The sequence below is a fragment of the Dama dama genome, chromosome 15 (assembly GCF_033118175.1).
Source record: "Dama dama isolate Ldn47 chromosome 15, ASM3311817v1, whole genome shotgun sequence".
NCBI classification, from domain to species: domain Eukaryota; kingdom Metazoa; phylum Chordata; class Mammalia; order Artiodactyla; family Cervidae; genus Dama; species Dama dama.
In genome coordinates this window covers 87,503,590-87,523,324 of record NC_083695.1, presented here as the reverse complement: position 1 = coordinate 87,523,324, position 19,735 = coordinate 87,503,590, and the positions used below count along the sequence as shown (strand labels likewise).

Sequence of the window (19,735 nt, the reverse complement as noted above, 5' to 3'; positions counted from 1 at the left end):
TCTGCGTCTCCTGCTGTTTCCTACTAACTCATCCTCTTCTCTGATAGAGTCTCGGCCACGGTGGTCTCTCCAGCCCCCAGCACAGAGCCAGGCCGGGAGCAAGGACAAAACATCAAGCAGCTCTGTCCCTCCTGCCCCTGGCCTCCCAAACACGCAGGCCACTGACAGCGGGACAACTGTCCTCTCTTCTTGGAATCCCAGAGTGCAACCAGCTTGAGGTGGGACCAGCAACATAAACTGCAGGAATGCAAATAAAAGCGAAGTGAAAATGCAGGGCCCTGCATTCCAAAAGGGTAAGACTTTCAGGAGGGTGATGGCAGAGTGTTGAACCAAGCACGGGGCCCCGGGCAACTGCCCAAGTCACATGCCCTTGAAGCTAGCCCTGGTTCTGGCTTCCAAGGGGAAGCTTCCATAGGTGCCCCCCTTCCCCCGAAAAGCCTCCTGAGCTGCCAAAGGGCCGTGCTGCTGGAGCAGAGATGAGGAGCAGTTAACCAGGCTGGCATTCCCTTGCCAGCTCCTGTCCACTCAAGCCTCCCATGAGCAGCAGTGACTCGTCTTAGAGACCTCATCCCCAGGGAGTCGAGTCCTTTCCGATGTCCAGTACCACTCCCAGCTTCAGTGGGAACTCCGGGACAGCTGCCAAGCCCAGCATGGAGGAGGGCAGTGCCCTGAGATGGGGTCCACAAGGCATTCTCAGCCGGCTCCTGCAAGGCGCTTACATTCACTTGCCCTTGACCTCTGTCCTTATAAAACAGGGCAGGAATAGGACTATGAAGGCCCTTCCGGTTGTAAAAGTCCACTAATCCCTTTTACCATTTAAGGAGTTAATCAATATTTCCTATGCAATAACAAAGAAACTGAATTCAAATTCTTGTCAAGTTTTTGTATTTTTGGAAGATGGAGGAAACGCTGATTTAATTTAAGCCCTGCCTCCTTTCTTTTTTATTTTAAAGAGGAGTTAACCCCAAAAAAGGCAAATACGCTCACCATACTGTTAGCAGACAGAAATGGCCTATTGATCAAGGCATCTTTCCTGAGAGGCCCAGCTATACGAGACCTCTGAATCCTTCTCAACACAGATCCCTAGGGAACCACTACTAATGGGTCAGGGCTGGCCATCCCTGATGCAGGCCCTCACCAAGGTTGTCACTAACAACAGCTGGTCCCATTAAGCACGAGGGACGCAGGCTCTGCCCGCACAGGACCAGAGAACACAGAGGATGTTGCTTCGGGGCTTGCACGCAGCCAGACAATCCTCCAGACCCAGCTGTAGTGATTTGCTGTCACCAACTGTTGTCTTTTGAGTCCCTGTTCAGGGCTTTTGAGTCCTTCTTGGCAGACCCCCCACTGACCTGATAGCAGATTTCATTTCGGAGAGCAGCTCACGTTGCCAAGTTAAGCCCCTGTCCAAGGACAAACACCAGAGTGACCCTGGCTGTCATAGGAGGGTGATAACAGCCCCAAAGATACGAGCGGCGCGCATCACGTCCTGTCGGGCCAGATGGGCGGCAGCATCTTATCTCCCATTTCACATCGCCATCTGGAAGGTATTAGCCCAATAGCCCCTTCCTCGCAGGCCCCTTGATTTTATTCTTCTTGAATCCCCAAGCGCACACGATCACGTAATAGGACAAGAGCTAAGGCCAAGACTCAGCTCAGACTGAAAGTGCGATGTAAGCCAAAGAAAAAAAAGCAATTGGAAATTGCTGGCTTGGAGAGCTATGCTCTGTCCATAGAAGCACCAGACAATCAGTCCAGCAGAGGCCTGGGGTTTGCTACAAGCAGTCGCCGAGATGGGAGATCCAGGATCGTCCTCCTACGAGACACAGCCACTGAGAAGCAGCCAAGCCAAAGTCAGGAGGTGCCCAGAGAGGCTTGCAAATTGGCCGGAAACTCCAAAGCAGGCACATCAAGAGATCTCCAGTCACCAGCAGCAGCCCACATGGCATGTAAACAGCCCCTAAACACCACTGACCTTCAGATGTCCAGCCGGCTGTAGGCTGGCTTCGCACATGTTAAACCTGAGCTGGCTTGTCAATTGCAACCTAGCACGTTCATACCCTTTTCACAGAGCGAGTCTGTGCTCAGAGGGGAGAAATTATTATTAAACTTGGCTGAAGCAAAACTTAATCAGGAAGGAAAATATTAACTAAAGGAAAAGTAGTAAATACCATCCCAAGACCACAAGAGGCTTTGATCTGGGTTGAACCATCCAGCCCATTAATTCCCACCATTGTCTTTCCCAGTCCTTTGCATCCTCTCTCCAGGTGCAAGACTCCTTGCGTGGTTACAGAGAATGCAGAGATGCGGATTCAGAGGACCAACCAGAAACTGATATCAGATATCCAAGATTTAACTACTTATTCAGAAAGTCAAAACCTATCTACGACATAAAGCAGCTCCAGAACCATGAAAAACCAGACCAAGAACAAGATCCTGTGCTACTTTGAACCGTAGGAAATTGCCAATATTTTGACACTTGCCAGCGTGGTAATTCATGTGCTTCAGCTTAATAGCACCCAGCTCGACACTGGAAACTCAAAGGTTCTGAACAAATATATAGATGCATCCAAGTGACTCAGCCTGCTGGGTACTGATTACATAAATTTGTCTCAAGAGCATATAAATACCTTCAACATGTACCTCTGAAATGGTGTAAAGGAATCCCGTTATTCAGAAGAGACTTGAAAGTGAAAGTGAAGTCGCTCAGTCGTGCCCGACTCTTTGCGATACCATGGACTGTAGCCCACCAGGCTCCTCCGTCCATGGGATTCTCCCCCCCGCACCAGGCTCCTCCGTCCATGGGATTCTCCAGGCAGGAATACTGGAGTGGGTTGCCATTTCCTTCTCCAGGGGATCTTCCCAACCCAGGGATTGAACCCAGGTCTCCCACATTGCAGGCAGACGCTTTAAGCTTTAACCTCTGAGCCACCAGGGACGCTTAGGTGATTCCTTTTCTAAATTAAAAAAACAATAGTCCCACTTTATCATTCAGTTTTAACAAGGTACTTGCCTAAATAAAGGTTCAGCTAACCTTTCTGAAGTAGTTAAACCCACTTAGGCACATCCATAGCAGAAAGACAAAAAAAAAAAAAAAAACAACTTAAAGTACAAACAGAGGAAACCAAAATAAACCGCACTATTTGGAGCGAAAGGAACAACAGAAGCTGCAAGTCACTATGAATTCCCTGTGCTTTCAACTTTGGAAAATTCTGAAGCTCCGTTTCTGAATCGGGAAACTCTGGAGAGGCTGTCACACAGAGCATGACTCTCCCCTGTCCCTGGCTCTCCTGTCTGAAGTCAGAGATCAATCAGAAACTTCAGACCCCAGCTGCTGGGTCAGGAGTTCCCCACCCTGAGGAGCTGTGAACAGCCTGACAGGTGAGGAGAAAGCATCTGGATACAACTGCCTCACCCAGCGGTTCTCCAAGTGCGGCCCCCAGACCAGCAGAAGCAGTAGCACCTGGGAATGTGTAAAAAATGCAAAGTTCTCAAAAAAAAAAAAAAAAGCAAAGTTTGTGGGGGCAGGGGGGCCCTCTCCAGACCTCCTGAATCAGACACTCAAGGAATGGGACAGAAATCTGGGCTGGAACCAGGTTCGAGGCATGCAAACCTTTGGACCCCGTGGACATGACTCAGGTGAATAGTTTCCCAGCTGTATCCAGGCAGTCCTCAAGATCTAAAGAGATCCCACGGCTTGGAGTCCTGCCTCTGGAAAAAGCACCAGCGTTCCCAGATGTAACCAGGGTGCCCTGATTCACTCTGTTTAACAAATGGTAGTACAGCTGCATGGTTTCAATTGAAAAGCAATTCTGCTGCTTTATTAAAAAAAATAGAAAATATTGAACAGATGGGAGTACAAGTGGCCACAGGCAATCTAGTCATTTGTAGAATGCTCCAGAGGGTCTGGGCTTGGCTTTCTATGCCACCCGGGGATGCCGGAAGCCAAACAGAAGCCCAACCACTGATAGCGGGTTCAGAGGCTATTCCCCGAGGAGCGGGCAAGTCTGATGTCCTCCTGCGGCTTTAATTAAGGGGCGGGGAGGGGGCGGGCATTGAAATCCTGTCCATTGTATTTGAGAACTGCTGCAAGGACCAGGGTGTCCTGTCTGTTCTTATTCAGAAAGAAGAGTTCTTAAAAGGGAAAGATAGGTAGCGGCAGAAAGGAGGGAGAAAGCTCTGCTTTCTCTCCAGGGGCTTAAAGAAAATGCTTTAGCCCCACTTTCCTTGTTTTAGTGAATTTTTTAAACATGTTTTTATTTAAATTTAATTTTTTAACTTAAGGTCCCAACCCTGCTTGGGCAGCTGGCAAAACTCCAGGGAGGATGCTCCAGACTGCCCTCTGCTGTTTTATTCCCTCCCTGCCTCTCCTCACCTCTCCTGCCTCTCCTGGCCCTGCTCTGAACAGGAACTTGGGTGATGCTATGGTCTGAATGTTTGTGTCCCTGGATTCCTATGTAGACATCCCAGTGCCCAAGGTGACGGCATGAGGAGGTGGGACCTTCAGTAGGTGACTGGGCCATGAGGGTGGTGCCCTCATGAAAGGAATTAGAGACTATATAAAAGAGACCCTGCAGAGTTCCCCAGGCCCCTCTGTCCTATAAGGGCACAGTGAGATATCTGCAACCAGGAAGAGGGCCCTCACTTGAACCGAGCTGGCACCCTGACCGTGGACTTCCAGCCTCCAGAACTGTGAGCAATACTTTTTGCTGTTTTGTTTGTTTAGCTGCATCTCGTGGCATATGCAGGGTCTTCCCCAACGAGGGACTGAACCCATGCCCCCTGCACTGAAAGCTCAGAGTCTTAACCACTGGACCACCAGGGAAGTCCAATAATTTCTGCTGTTTGTAAGTCACCTAGTCTGGGATATTTCGTTATGGCAGCAGGAAGAGACTAAAACAGATGGGGTGAGGAGGCAGGGCCATTTCTGAGGTTTAAAAAGCCACCACCACACACCCAGAATACCCTTCTTAATTACTCCCACGGAGCAGCAAAGTTAAGTACAGTTGATTCTCTTTATTTGCAGTAATTACATTCTATAAAGTCACGTAGACACTGAATTAGCAAACACTGAACCGCTGTTCCTAGGGGAAATACACGGGGTAGGCTCTTGTGAGCCACTGGTCACAGTATTTTTGTCAACCGATCAAAATATAACCTTGTTTTATGTGAGTTTCTGTTTAAAAACATTTTATTTACTATATAGTTAATATATATTCCTTAATATAACTTTATATATATTCCTTGGGGTTTCCCCGATGCCTCAGTGGTTAAAAAAAAAAAATCCGCCAGCAATGCAGGAGATGCAGGTTTGAGCCCTGGGTGAGGAAGATCCCCTGGAGGAGGGCAAGGCAACCTACCCCACTATTCTTGCCTGGAGAATCCCATGGACAGAGGAGCCTGGCAGGCTATAGTCCATAGAGTCACAAAGAGATGGACATGACTGAAGCAACTTAGCAGGCATGCACACAATATATATTCCTTAATGTTGAATTCATAGAAAACAGCACTATAACGCACACCCAAATGAAGTTTATCTAACACAAGCATTTTCTACATCAGGCTTAACATAGCCTTCTTGTGCTTTGAAACAGCAGTACCACCAATAAAATGCACAAAATCCGGAAAAGCATGGCACCAAATATGGACAACCCCTTTCCCACCAATTTCCCGTAAAAATAGGACAATATGACTCTGGACAAAAGTCCAATCACACTGGCAAGGCACCAAAATCGCTAGTCGACACAGAGATCTACCAAACCCTTCCACGGGAAAATAAAGCCAGAGGGCTGGCCAGGCTCTCAGTATGGATGTAATCAGTCCTTAGTACTTAGTCATCGGTTCCTTCCTGCATCCTGTGTTCACGCTTGGTCACGGTCACAGGTGACACAGCTTCTTTACAGTCTTCCTTGAACTTGAGAGAGGCCAGTGATGGAGGCAGGACTCCATGGCATAGGGGAAGGAAGGAAGCCAATTCGAGGCAGCCAGTGGAGAAGTTCAGAACCGGGCTCGGTAGCCAAGCTGGACCTGCTTCAAAGCCCAGCTCTGCCACTCACTAGCTACATGTCCTTGAACGTGTTGGTATCTCTGAGCCTCGGTCTGCTCATCTGTAACAGAGCAGTCATAACAGAACCCCCTCCCTCCCGGGGGTGTTGTGAGCATTTACAGTGAGCAGTCTGCACCGCCCCTAGACCACAGAAAGAGCCCTCAGCGGGAGCTTGAAGAGCAGACATCACTGGACTACGGTGGGGCCTGGACAAGCCATTTAAAATACACAGTCTCGGGGCAGGGAGAGGACTTTAGGGAGACCAGTAACACCCCCAGTGGACTTTAGTTCTCCTGAGAGCCGCCCAGCCAAGTCCTCCCGTAGCCTCTTCTCCCACGGCCCCTGGGTCTCCCTGGAGCTCTGAATAAGGATGATCTCAGCCCTCTGCAGGCCCCACTAAGGGTGAGCCCCTCCCACTGCAGCTGGAGGTCCCTCGGCCTTGCTAAAATGGTGAGGGAGGACTTCCCTGGTGGTCCAGTGGTTAAGAGAGTGCCTGCCAATGCAGGAGACGCGAGTTTGATCCCTGGTCGGAGAAGACAACAAAGCCCATGCATCACAACTTCTGAGCCTGTGCTCTAGAGTCCAAGAGCCGCAGCTCCCTAGAGCCTGGCACCCTAGAGCCTGTGCCCTAAAACAAGAGAAACCACTGCAACGAGAAGCCCGTTCACCACAACTAGAGAGTAGCCCTCACTTACCAAAACCAGAGAAAACCCATATGCAGCAGTGAAGACCCAGTGCAGCCAAAAATAAATATACATAAATAAATTTTTAAAAATAAAATAAAAATGGTGGGGGTCAGGGATCACCATGGGGGAGGGGAGGAAGCCAAGCAGGGCGACAGTAAGGCCTGCCTGACTTCACCCTAGAAGCTTCTGCATACTCCTTAGGTGCTGAGGGTCTTGTTCCCCGGCTAGATTTCTCTTTAACAAGTTAAACTCACACATAAGAACTATGGTTGGCTCCCACCAGTAACAGAAACACTCAGAATTCGATGTCAACGTGCAGCCAGCCGCCTTAGAGCATCTGTTTCTGGCCTAGAGCTTCCTGCTGGGTCAATCCCATCCTGACATTTCTCCTCCATGAGGCAAACCTCCTCCCAGTTTATGAAGAGGTCGCTCGACACTGTCCCAGCGGGACAGCAGGAATGGACGGCCTGCCCCCCGAGATAGCCAGTGCGAGGTGGTCAGCACACACTGACCCCCAAGCAGACGGAGGAGGCCCTCCCCATCACTTCCCTCTAACCCGGTTCAAGTTCAGCAACATTACCCAAGGGCCGGCCAGCCCAGGCTGGGTGCTGTGGTTCCGGAGATCGCAACTGATCCATTCACAGAGAGGGCCTCTGAGACAGATAATTCATGGGTATCTGAGAAGGGTAGTGACACCCGGGGCAAGGGTGGCCGAAAGAGTTCAGAGGGAGGCTCAGGTCTCAGCCTGGGGAAAAGGGACTCCGAGCCTGTTCCATTCACTATGGCTCCCCAGTGCCACGCACTAGGCAGCCAAAAGCAGCAGTTTCACTGATAAGATATAATTAAAATGTGTGTAGGGGCAATTCTCTGGCAGTCCAGTTGTTGGGGGGTGGGAGGCAGGGCTTCCCAGGTGGTTCTAGTGGTAAAGAACCTGCCTGCAAACACAGGAGAATTAACAGAGGTGGGTTCGATCCCTAGGTCAGGAAGATCCCCTGCAGGAACCCACTCCAGTATTCTTGCCTGGAAAAACCTATTAACAGAGAAACTTGGTGGGCTATGGTCCATAGGGTTGCAAACAGTCCGAGAGCGCTGAAGCAACTTAACACACACACACACACACACACAGTCTGAGAATGCTGAAGCAACTTAACACACACACACACACAAACCATCTGAGAGCGCTGAAGCAACTTAACACACACACCCACACCCACACACACACACACACACACACACACACACACACCAGTTGTTAGGACTCCAGGCTTGCACTGCTCAGGGCCAGAGAAACTTAGTGGGCTATGGTTCATAGGGTTGCAAACAGTCGGAGAGCGCTGAAGCAACTTAACACACAACACCCACACACACACACACACACACACACACACCAGTTGTTAGGACTCCAGGCTTGCACTGCTCAGGGCCAGAGAAACTTAGTGGGCTATGGTTCATAGGGTTGCAAACAGTCGGAGAGCACTGAAGCAACTTAACACACAACACCCACACACACACACCAGTTGTTAGGACTCCAGGCTTGCATTGCTCAGGGCCAGAGAAACTTGGTGGGCTATGGTTCATAGGGTTGCAAACAGTTGGAGAGCGCTGAAGCAACTTAACACCCCCCCCCCCCCCCCTCCTCCGCCAGTTGTTAGGACTCCCGGCTTGCACTGCTCAGGGCCCAGGTTTGATCCCTGGTCAGGAAACTAAGATCCCACAATCCCACACTGAGGTTAAAAAAAAAAAATACAGTCAAGGCTCTTTGAAAAAGCAGAGACATTACTGTGCCGATAAAGGCCCATATAGTGAAAGTTATGGTATTTCCAGTAATCATGTATGGATGAGAAAGGTGGACAATAAAAAAGGCTGAGCCCCGAAGAATGGATGCCTTTGAACTGTGGTGCTGGAGAAGACTCTTAAGAATCCCTTGGACAGCAAGGAGATCAAGCCAGTCCATCCTAAAGGAAATCAAGCCTGAATATTCATTGGAAGGACTGATGTTGAAGCTGAAACTCCAATACTTTGGCCACCTGATGCGAAGGACTGACTCATTTGAAAAGACCCTGATGCTGGGAAAGAGTGAGTACATGAGGAGAAGGGGACGACAGAGGATGAGATGGTTGGATGGCATCACCGACTCAATGGACAAGAGTTTGAGCAAGCTCTGGGAGTTGGTGATGGACAGGGAGGCCTGGGTGTGCTGCAGTTCATGGGATTGCAAAGAGTCGGACACACGACTGAGGGACTGAAAAACAGCGAACAACAACTGTATATATACATTCAGGTTCAGCTTCCGGGAGACCTCTGGGACGGCAGTGGCTCCGCCCTTCTTCCGGGGTAATTTGCATACGACCGTTGATTTCCAACAGCGATCTGCATTATAATTGGTGAAGCAACAAACATTTCTCAGTTTCAGGGAATAACTCCCTTAGATTAAGCTATTATTGCATTAATACAGTTTTTAAAAAGGGAAAGAATTGCTGAATTGGTTTTTAATGGAACTCACCCTCAGCGAAAAGTTGTTAATTCTACCCACTATAAATACCTCTGGAGTCAACCCAAAACTTGTGCTCGCTTCGGCAGCACATATACTAAAATTGGAACGATACAGAGAAGATTAGCATGGCCCCTGCGCAAGGATGACACGCAAATTCGTGAAGCGTTCCATATTTTGCTTCGCCCCCCCCCCCCCCCCCATATCTATCCCCCATTTCCACATCCATAATCTATTCACCTCTATACCGGTGCTGTAACTCGCTCATAAGCAAGGTAACTTAACCCATCGAGGGCCCCAGGATTCAGTCTGCAATTTCTCCTCCAAAAGCTGTCGAACTCTCCCCAGTTTGGAAGGTTTTTTCCAGAAAGACCTGGGGTAGATTGTAGGGACGGGTACATCAGGAAGCAGGCACTACCTGGGCAAAGGTATGGGGGCAAGGCTGTCTAGGGACACGGGGTGAGGAGAACCCACACAGTCAACGAGGGTCCAGGATGGAGTCCACTAGGGTCTGGAGGCAACCTGTGGGCTTGCCCTGATCCCCAGTGGGTCCTTTCAGTTCAGTCACTCAGTCGTGACCAAGACTCTTTGCCACGCCATGGACTGCAGCACCCAGGCTTCCCTGTCCTTCACCAACTCCAGGGGCTTGCTCAAACTCTTGTCCATTGAGTCGGTGATGCCATCCAACCATCTCATGCTCTGTCGTCCCCTTCTCCTCCTGCCTTTAATCTTTCCCAGCATCAGGGTCTTTTCAAATGAGTCAACTCTTCGCATCAGGTGGCCAAAGTATTGGAGTTTCAGCTTCAGCATCAGTCCTTCCAATGAACACTCAGGACTGATCTCCTTCAGGACGGACTGGTTGGATCTCCTTGCAGTCCAAGGGACTCTCAAGAGTCTTCTCCAACACCACAGGTCAAAAGCATCAATTCTTCTGTGCTCAGCTTTCTTTATAGTGCAACTCTCACATCCATACATGGCTACTGGAAAAACCATAGCTTTGACCAAATGGACCTTTGTGGGCAAAACAATGTCCCTGCTTTTTAACATGCTAAGTTGGTCATTTTTCTTTCAAGGAGCAAGAGTCTTTTAATTTCATGGCTACAGTCACCATCTGCAGTGATTTTGGAGGCCGAAAAAATAAACTCTGTCACTGTTTCCACTGTTTCCCTATCTATTTGCCATGAAGTGATGGACCAGATGCCATGATCTTAGTTTTCTGAATGTTGAGTTTTAAGCCAACTTTTTCACTCTCCTCTTTCACGTTTCATCAAGAGGCTCTTTAGTTCCTCTTCACTTTCTGCCATAAGGGTGGTGTCATCTGCATATCTGAGGTTATTGATATTTCTCCCAGCAATCTTGATTCCAGCTTGTGCTTCATCTAGCCCAGTTTCACATGATGTACCCGGCATGTAAGTTAAATAAGCAGGGTGACAATATAGAGCCTTAACGTACTCCTTTCCCAATTTGGAAACTATCCGTTGTTTCATGTCCAGTTCTAACTGTTGCTTCTTGACCTGCATACAGATTTCTCAGGAGGCAGGTAAGGTGGTCTGATATTCCCATCTCTTTAAGAATTTTCCAGTTTGCTGTGATCCACACAGTTAAAGGCTTTAGCATAGTCAATAGAGCAGAAGTAGTATATACATACATATATATAAATACATAGAATAAATACACACATATGTGATATATTATATAATTATACATTATATAATATATATACTACACATATATATCAATATAAAGCAGAAGTATGTATATACATATATATACACATACTATACATCATAGAGACATACATATATATACACCTGTGTGTAGAGAGAGAGAGATTACATGTGTTTGTGTATGTACGTAAAGGCATCTGAGCCAAGTCCCAAGGCTGGCTGTGAACAAGCCTGGTTTCAACAAACTGTCAAGTCCGCAGGCAGAAGCACGACGAACACACTTCACATGGAGAACAGTGAGGGGTGGGGTGCGGGGCACGCAGGGCAGGGGGAGGGCAGGCGGCCGGCTGGAAGATGAGGAGAAGTCCCCATCCAGGCCCATTTGCTGAGCGAAGGCACAGGATCTGGTCCCTTTCCTGTGGGTTGCTGGCTCCTATATTCTCTGCCCACCTCCCAAAGATAAAGAACATAAGCATCTACCCTAGCTGATGTCCTGGGAGGCCAGAGGCAGCTAAGTCATTCCTGGGAAAGTATAAATAGCATGATGTCACTCCTGGAGGACTTCTATTTAAATAAGAGCACAAGGGGACAAATCTCTAAAATGGCCTTTGTGTGTGGGGGGTATAGGGAAACCTCCTTCCTGGGGTCCCCTCAGGTCATCCGTAAGGCCCCAGGAGAGCTTCCCAAAGTGGCTCAGATGGTAAAGCCTCTGCCTGCAAGGCAGGAGACCCGGGTTCAAGCCCTGCGTTGGGAAGATCCCTGGAGAACGGAATGGCTACCCACTCCAGTGTTCTTGCCTAGAGAAGTGCATAGACAGAGGAGACTAGCGGGCTAGTCCAGGGGGTCGCAAAGAGTCGGATACCACTGTGCAACTTGGCCCAGCCCCACGCAGGGGACTGTGCACCGGAGCTGGGGGGTGTGGGAGCGGGGTGGTGGTGGTGGGGGGAGTTGGAACTACAGACAGAAGAGTGGAGGGGAGGACAGGGAGGCAGCCTCAGAGACTGGGCCCCGGGGTCCCGCCATCAGCCGCGGGCCCCACTCCCACCCTACCTCTGGGCTGTCAGATCCGTGGAGACCTGGCCGCTGACATCACTATGGGAGGACAAGGTGGCTAAGATTGGGTTTTCCAGGTCTTCAAGGGCAGCTGGCTGGATGACATAATCTGGTACAAGTGAACTGGGGAGAGGAGAAAACCAAGGCTCAGAAACTTTCCTGAACATCTTCAAATGTGTTTCAACTGCACATTTTCTCTGGGTCCCACGCAGGGCCTCAGTTTCCCTTCCTATAGAGGAAGCAGTTGGGCTACTCCAAGCATGGCCCATGGCGGTGCTGATCCAGGAGGCGCTGGTTACTGCTCCACGAAGACACAGCACAGACACACCTGGGGTAAGGACCGAGAGGCCTTTATTTTTTATTTTTATTTTTTCCGAGAGTCCTTTAGAGGAACATGATGTTCATTCTGTCTGTTGACTCCAATAGTGGAAGTGGGGGCTTGTCTTTTGTAGGTTTGATGGGCAGTTCTCAAACAGGGGTGACTTGTACCAACCAGGGGACATTTGGCAATATCCGAATACAATTCTGGTCATCACTACCAGAGGACCAGGTGCAGCTGGCATCCAGGGATGCTGCTGAATAGCCTACAATGCACAGGGCAGACCCACAAGAAAGAATTATCTGGCCCCAGATGTGTCAGTATGCCAGGGTTGAGAAACCCTGGCCTTGAGCTCTGTTTTGCTTTCTAGTAATTCATTTAAATATATTTTCAAAAGTTTAGACCTTAAAGTGAGTTAGAAATTTAAAACTACACTGGCCCTTTGTCTACTGAGAAGGTTGGCATTAGACAACCTCCAAGAGCAGGCTGGCTTTGAAAGTTCAGAGGGACACTGGACACTGTTGCTGGTCACACACATCCTTCTAGTCTTCTGGGAACCCCCTTCCATGACCAGTTATGTCTTAGCTTATCAGGGAGGGTCATTAGTTCTTTCTGATGAACTTGGCTCTGTAGCAGACAATAACAAGACCGTTCCTTCAGTCCTCAAGCAGACACTGACTGAATAACAACTATGCTATTACAACTGCCCTGTAAGGTGGTCCCTGCCCTCATGGAGCTTACAGTCTCGGGCAACAGCCACACTTTAAAAAAAATTAAAAAAAATTTTTTTAAATGCTTATTCACTGTTTCGGAGAAGGCAATGGCACCCCACTCCAGTACTCTTGCCTGGAAAATCCCATGGATGGAGGAGCCTGGTGGGCTGCAGTTCATGGGGTCGCTGTGAGTCGGACATGACTGAGCGACTTCACTTTCACTTTTCACCTCCATGCACTGGAGAAGGAAATGGCAACCCACTCCAGTGTTCTTGCCTGGAGAATCCCAGGGACGGGGGAGCCTGGCGGGCTGCCATCTATGGGGTCGCACAGAGTCAGACACGACTGAAGCGACTTAGCAGCAGCAGCATCATTCACTATTTACAACAGCCAAGACATGGAAGCAACCTAAATGTCCATCAACAGAGGAATGGATAAAGAAGATGTGATACATATATACGGGACATATTGCTCAGCCATTAAAAAGAATGAAATAATGCCACTTGCAGCAACGTGATGGACCTAGAGAGTTTCACAGAAGTAAGTCAGACAGAGAAGGAGAAATATCACATGACATTCCTTATCTGTGGAATCTAAAAAGAAATTATACAAATGGGCTTACTTACAAAACAGCAAGAGACTCACAGACTCAGAGCAGACTTAGAAAAGAAACTTATGGTAAACAGGGGGAAGGGATAGTTGGGGACTGTGGGAGGTCATGTACACAATGCTCTATTTAAAATGGATAACCAGTAAAGACCTATTGTATAGCATATGGAACTCTGTTCACTGTTATGTGCTAGCCTGGATGGGACAGAGGTTTGGGGGAAAATGGATACATGTGTATGTATGGCTGAGTCCCTCTGTTGTTCACCTTAAACTACCACAACATTGTTAATCAGCTATACTCCAATATAAAATGTTTTTGGTATTAAAAATAATAATAATTTTTAAAATAAAATAAAAATGCTTATTTATCCAGTAAAAACCGTTGTTAACTGCTAAGACAGAAAAAACACAAATGGCTAAGAAAACATAAACTAGGAGGTCCCAGCCCGGAGTGGGGATCAGGGAAAGTGTCTTTGTAACGTTATAAGCTGAGGCCAGCCAACAGCTCAGTAACAGCTAATGTTTACTGACACGTGCTATGTGCCAGGAACTAAGATCTAAGTGTTCACAGCCATCACCATAGTCAATGCTCACAACCACCCTGTGAGCTGGGTATTATCATTATTCCCATTTTACAGATGAGGAAACTAATGCACAGAGAAATTTGTCCAAGGTTGCACAGCTGGTGAAAGGCAGAACCAGGATACAAACCCAAGCCAGACGCCAGGAGTCATGCCCCTAACCGCCCCACTGCGTTATGTCCCAAAGGCGGAAGGGTAAGGGAAGGAGCCCCCGCAGCAGAGGGAGCCGCAGATCTGAAAGCCCGGTCCAGGAAGGAGCGTGGTGTTCTGGAGCAATGAGGAATGGCCACTGCAGCTGGAGCACAGATCAAGACGGCCAGGAAGGGGTCAGGAGGGCCAGAGCCAGACCACAAGGCCAGGGCAAGGGGCTGGGACTCAATCTTAAGCTGAAGAATTAGCCCAAAGCCTCAAATGCTCAGCCCCAAAGTGCTTCCCTTGGCATCGAGACGAAAGAGAGGCAGAGAGGCCCAGGGTGAGTGTTCTGAAACTATGTTCTAAATATGACCGGACTGGCACACACTTGTGCCCACACCTTTCTATTTACTCCCATGGATCTCGTGACACTTCCTTCTTCCTTCACGGTTCCCACCCACCATCCCAAGCCCTCTGACCCTGGAGCCCTGTGATGACCACACCCGAGGAGTCAGAGGGAGATGGACAGAGAGGGAAGTGAAGGAAGGGGTGGGCCTGGAGGAGGAGGCCCACAGGGGCTCAGGATGTCTCTGCTGGACCTCGGTTCAGAGAACCCTTAACCACAGGCAATATCGACCTTCCAAAGTCATAAAACCTGAGCGGAAAAACACGGCCCAGGAGTTCTGGCAACACACCCAGAAAGCCATAAAAGACTCTGTTTCTTTGGACACAACCATTCTACTTCCAAGAATTTATTCTAAGGAGATGATTAAGGCTGTGAGCAAAGATGCCAATCACAGCTGTGACCACAATAGGGGAAAAAAAAAAAAGAAACAACGAGAATGTCCGCACTAGGGGACAGTTAGTTAAGTTGAAGCACAGTCACAGAACGGACTCATTTGCAGCCATGTGAAAAAAAAGAAGGTTAAAAAATTGAAAATTTTAAAAATTTTTAAAAGAAGGTAGATCTCCATGTAGTCAAAAATAAAGACACCCATTATTAACTAAAAATAGGTTAGAAAACTACTGGCAGCATGATCCAGACTTCATGCGCATGTGTGTATGAATATATATGCATCTGTGTGTATGTGTACACACATACATGTAGGTACAAAGACCCACACAGGAAGCGACTGGCAGTGAACCAACCAAGCAAGGTGGACGGATACATCAAGGGGTTAACGGTAATTCTCTTTCAGCAGTCAAGTTAGCAGTGTTTCTTTTCTTTTTCGTTGAGTTTATTTCTATTTTCTAGTTCTATTCTGAACACATGCGGCTTTTATAAGCAAAAGAAATAAGAAGGCATCCTTGAGGAAAATTTCGAGTGCCAGGGAGCAACTTCAATTCATAGCTCAGTGGAAAAATCTCAGAGACGGGACAAGCAGAGCAACGCTTGTAAACTCACACCTATAGTGATTTCTCTACTCAACACCTCCCGTCCCAGGGAGGACCCAGGCTTGCCAGCCTCATCCCGGGACAGAAACCCAGCCACACCTCTCTCAACAGGCACCACTGGGGAAAATTAAGGTTCCGGTGGAGAATCTGTCAGGTAACAGCATCTCCCCACACAGTCTATGAGATGGCATTTTAACTTTTGCGGACGGAGTTAATTTTCAAAGCATGCTGGACAATTGCTCAACGCTGGTTTTTTGTTTTTTTTTTTTTAACAGAAAATCCTGAATATAATTAAACACTTTGTCAGTGACACATGATCAACGTCTTGAGCGACTATGATGTAAGTAGGGAGGTATGCCGTGGCCCTAAAACACAATTGTATACGGAGTCAGGAGGGCTGGATTCTAGACCAGCCCCACCTTGGGATCTCAGCCAGGTGACTCCTCTGAGCTTAACTTTTCCATCTGTAAAAGGGAAGGCCCTGAACAGCACCCCGGCTGAGGACTCTGCAAACTCAGGCTGGTCTCTCCCTCACAGGCTGAGCCAGCCATCTGCCTCCACCACCTCACCTGACTATCTTTTTACTTTGTGCCTTCCAATTCTCTGCTCCTAATGTACTACAGATAAAAGGGCATTAGAATAGTGTGCAAATCAAGAGTTAATAGGCTCGGGTGAAGGCTTATAGGCCTCCCACGTTGTTGTGCAGTCGCTCAGTCATGTCCGACTCTTCGCGACCCCCTGGGCCGCAGCACACCAGGCTCCCCTGTCCTTCACTATCTCCCAGAGTTTGCTCAAACTCATGTCCATTGAGTCAGTGATGCCATCCAACCATCATCCTCTGTCACCCGCTTCCCCCCTCAATCTTTCTGAGCATCAGGGTCTTTTCCAATGAGTTGGCTCTTCGCATCAGATGGCCAAAATATTGGAGCTTCAGCTTTAGCATCAGTCTTTCCAACGAACATTCAGGGTTGATTTAAATATACATACGTGTGTATATACATATTCAACTGAACCACGTGAGATTGTTAAAAGCAAAAACCCATCAAATTCACACTGCACCATCAGCCCCGGGATCTTCCTGTCTTACTTCGCAGGGATCGGTCATGCCCCAGATGGGCTTAAGGACAAGGGAGAGCTGACTTATGAGGACGGAGGGGAATTCTTCTCAGACCAACTGTAAGTGGCTATAAATGGCTTTCAAATTCTACGAGTGGTGGTGCTGGGACCAGAGTGTCTGAAATATTTTTCAGAGGAGAAAAAAAAATATCTGTCAGAGATTTTAACTGCCAGCTGCTGCTACCAGCTGCTGGGGCCAACCCTTTATAAATTTAGTCAGGCCAGCAAAGGGTTGATTTTCCAGTGGAATGTCAGGGAGGGAGGCTTGCATCAACAAGTGCTTCTCCAAAGGGCCATGAGTCACCTTCCTTCAGAGGCTGGGGCAGAGCGGGCTCTGCTTCGAAGAGGCAGGCGTTCAGATTCTGGTCTAAAAAGCCAACGCCTTCAGTTGTACGCATGAGACCTATGCAAAAGGAGCAGCTCTGGCACCAGCACCAAGAGAGCCTAAATGGGGATCAGATTAATAATCCTCATATTTTCCTGGTAGATCAGATGATAAAGAATGCATCTGCAATGCAAGAGACCCGGGTTTGATCCCTGGATCGGGAAGATCCCCCTGGAGAAGGGAATGGTGACCCACTCCACTATCTTTGCCTGGAGAATCCCATGGACAAAGAAGCCTGGCGGGCTACAGTCCATGAGGTCACAAACAGCTGGACACAACTGAGCAACTAAGCACGCAAATTAATAATAATAATAACAGTAACAGTAACGGGGGTGGGAGGACACTTTGGGAGATGATGGATATGTTTATCGCCGTGATGGCAGTGATGGTCTCACAGGGATATACTTATCCTCCAACCCGTTGAATTGTATACATTAAGTATGCATAGCACAGCTTTTATATGTCATGGAATTCTCCAGGCAAGAATACTGGAGTGGTTGCCATTCCCTTCTCCAGGGGATCTTCCTGATCCAGGAATTGAACCTGGGTCTCCCACATTGCAGGAAGATTCTTTACTGTCTGAGCCACCAGGGAAGTCCCTCTTTTATGTCAATCACGTCTCAATAAAGTAGTTTTTAAGACGAGGAGGCTTGCACACTGCAGAGTTGATAGGCTAAGTGAGAGCAAGACAAGCTGAAAACCTAACACACAAAAAAAAACCTGAGAAGGCTGGTAATCGAAAAACAAGCTGCAGCATAAAAAAATTGGGCTCCTTTCAGGCCGGGGCGATCTGGGAAGGGCCTGTGAGGGGACGGGAGTAAGCCAAGTGCTTCAACAGACAGACGTGTGCAGAGGGCTTTCCAGATTAAAAATGCTTCTCCCTCCCTCTCTCCCTGACGGTTTGGGCAGGAAAAGAAAGAAGTACCGGAGAAGGGACAGGGCTACAATGGCAGGGAGGATGAGACTGGTGTCTTAAGGAAATTGTTACCCACATGGAGATTAGCAGAAAAATAACCATATCAAGGATAAAGGGAGCAGGTTCTCACAGTCAGGGGAAGACTTGCCTATACAAAGGTGATTTAGGCTTGAAAGAACTCTCAGGGCTGGGCTGTAATCAGAGGTATCAGATAAACACTAGCTATAGATAAAACGCTTGCTCTTTGGAAGAAAAGTTATGACCAACCTATACATCTGTGTCTCTTTTTCTGTCTTGCATATAGGGTTATCATTACCATCTTTCTAAATTCCATATATATGCATTAGTATACTGTATTGGTGTTTATTTTTCTGGCTTACTTCACTCTATATAATGGGCTCCAGTTTTATGACCAACCTAGACAGCATGTTAAAAAGCAGAGACATCATTTTGCCAACAAAGGTCCATCTAGTCAAAGTTATGGTTTTCCCAGCAGTCATGTATGGATGTGAGAGTTGGATTATAAAGAAAGCTGAACACCAAAGAATTGATGCTTTTGAACTGTGGTGTTGGAGATGACTCTTGAGAGTCCCTTGCACTGCAAGGAAATCCAACCAGTCCATCCTGAAGGAGATCAGTCCTGAATGTTTATTGAAAGGACTGATGCTGAAGCTGAAACTCCAATACTTTGGCCACCTGATGCAAAGAGCTGACTCATTTGAAAAGACCCTGACGCTGGGAAAGATTAAAGGCAGGAGGAGAAGGGGACGAGAGGATGAGATGGTTGGATGGCATCACCGACTCAGTGGACATGAGTTTGAGTAAGCTCTGGGAGTTGGTGATGGACAGGGAGGCCTGGTGTGCTGCAGTCCATGGGGTTGCAAAGTCGGACACGACTGAGCAACTGAACTGATAGATAAAAGGTGTGTGTGTGTGTGTGTGTGTGTGTGCGTGTGTGTGTATATACATTTATCTCCCAGCTCTGTCTGCTGAAAGAGGTCATGTCAAAAGGACATCAGAACCACCTCAAAGAGGATGTCACGGGCCAGATCAGGGCCTATTTGGGCATTAAAAAAAATACAGATAGTAATAAAACCCACTCAGTAAAGTAATAATCTATGAGTCCATAAAAAGACATGAACAAATACATAAAGGCAGAGGGGTCAAAGTTCCTTTTTACTGTACAGTGTCAACTGGTAAATGCAGAAGAAGTGATGAAAACTGAAAATGCCCCGAGTAAGAACCATCAGACTGGTGGTGAACTCAGTCAGGAGCTATCAAAGGACTCTAAGGCAGGAGGACAGAGGTTTAAAGAAGTGAAGGGCAAGTGCGTGGGCTTGGAGGACTCTCCCACCTGACCGGGGGGTGGTGGGGAGTGAAGACTCAAAGTTAGAGAAACGCTGTGGGCACTGACTCGGCCAGGTGTTGACCGGGATTACGTCCTCAGCGGTGGATGGTCCTCACCCTGCGTCACTTCTGTGGAACCCCTGCCCCAAGCGACAGCCAGAGTCTGGTTACAAGGAAGCTCTGGAGGACACTGGTTGAGGGGTTTTTCCCAGAATGAAGGAGCTGTAGTCCAGAAGGTCATGAAAGACAGCAAGAGACAGAGGAGTCCTTCCAGACTGA

The 19,735-nt window shown here is 48.1% G+C and overlaps 1 protein-coding gene and 1 non-coding gene across 2 annotated transcripts in view; one reads left to right on the top strand and one right to left on the bottom strand.

Moving 5' to 3' along the window:
- TACC2 (transforming acidic coiled-coil containing protein 2) overlaps positions 1–19,735 on the bottom strand; it is a 201,923-nt gene that overhangs the window by 104,058 nt on the left and 78,130 nt on the right. The window contains exon 6 of the mRNA XM_061162812.1: positions 11,941–12,066. Coding sequence (XP_061018795.1) covers positions 11,941–12,066 — 126 coding nt within the window. The remainder of the gene's footprint in view (positions 1–11,940; positions 12,067–19,735) is intronic.
- LOC133070829 (U6 spliceosomal RNA) lies at positions 9,297–9,403 on the top strand. The gene has a single exon (XR_009696233.1). It is a non-coding gene; the product is annotated as a U6 spliceosomal RNA (small nuclear RNA).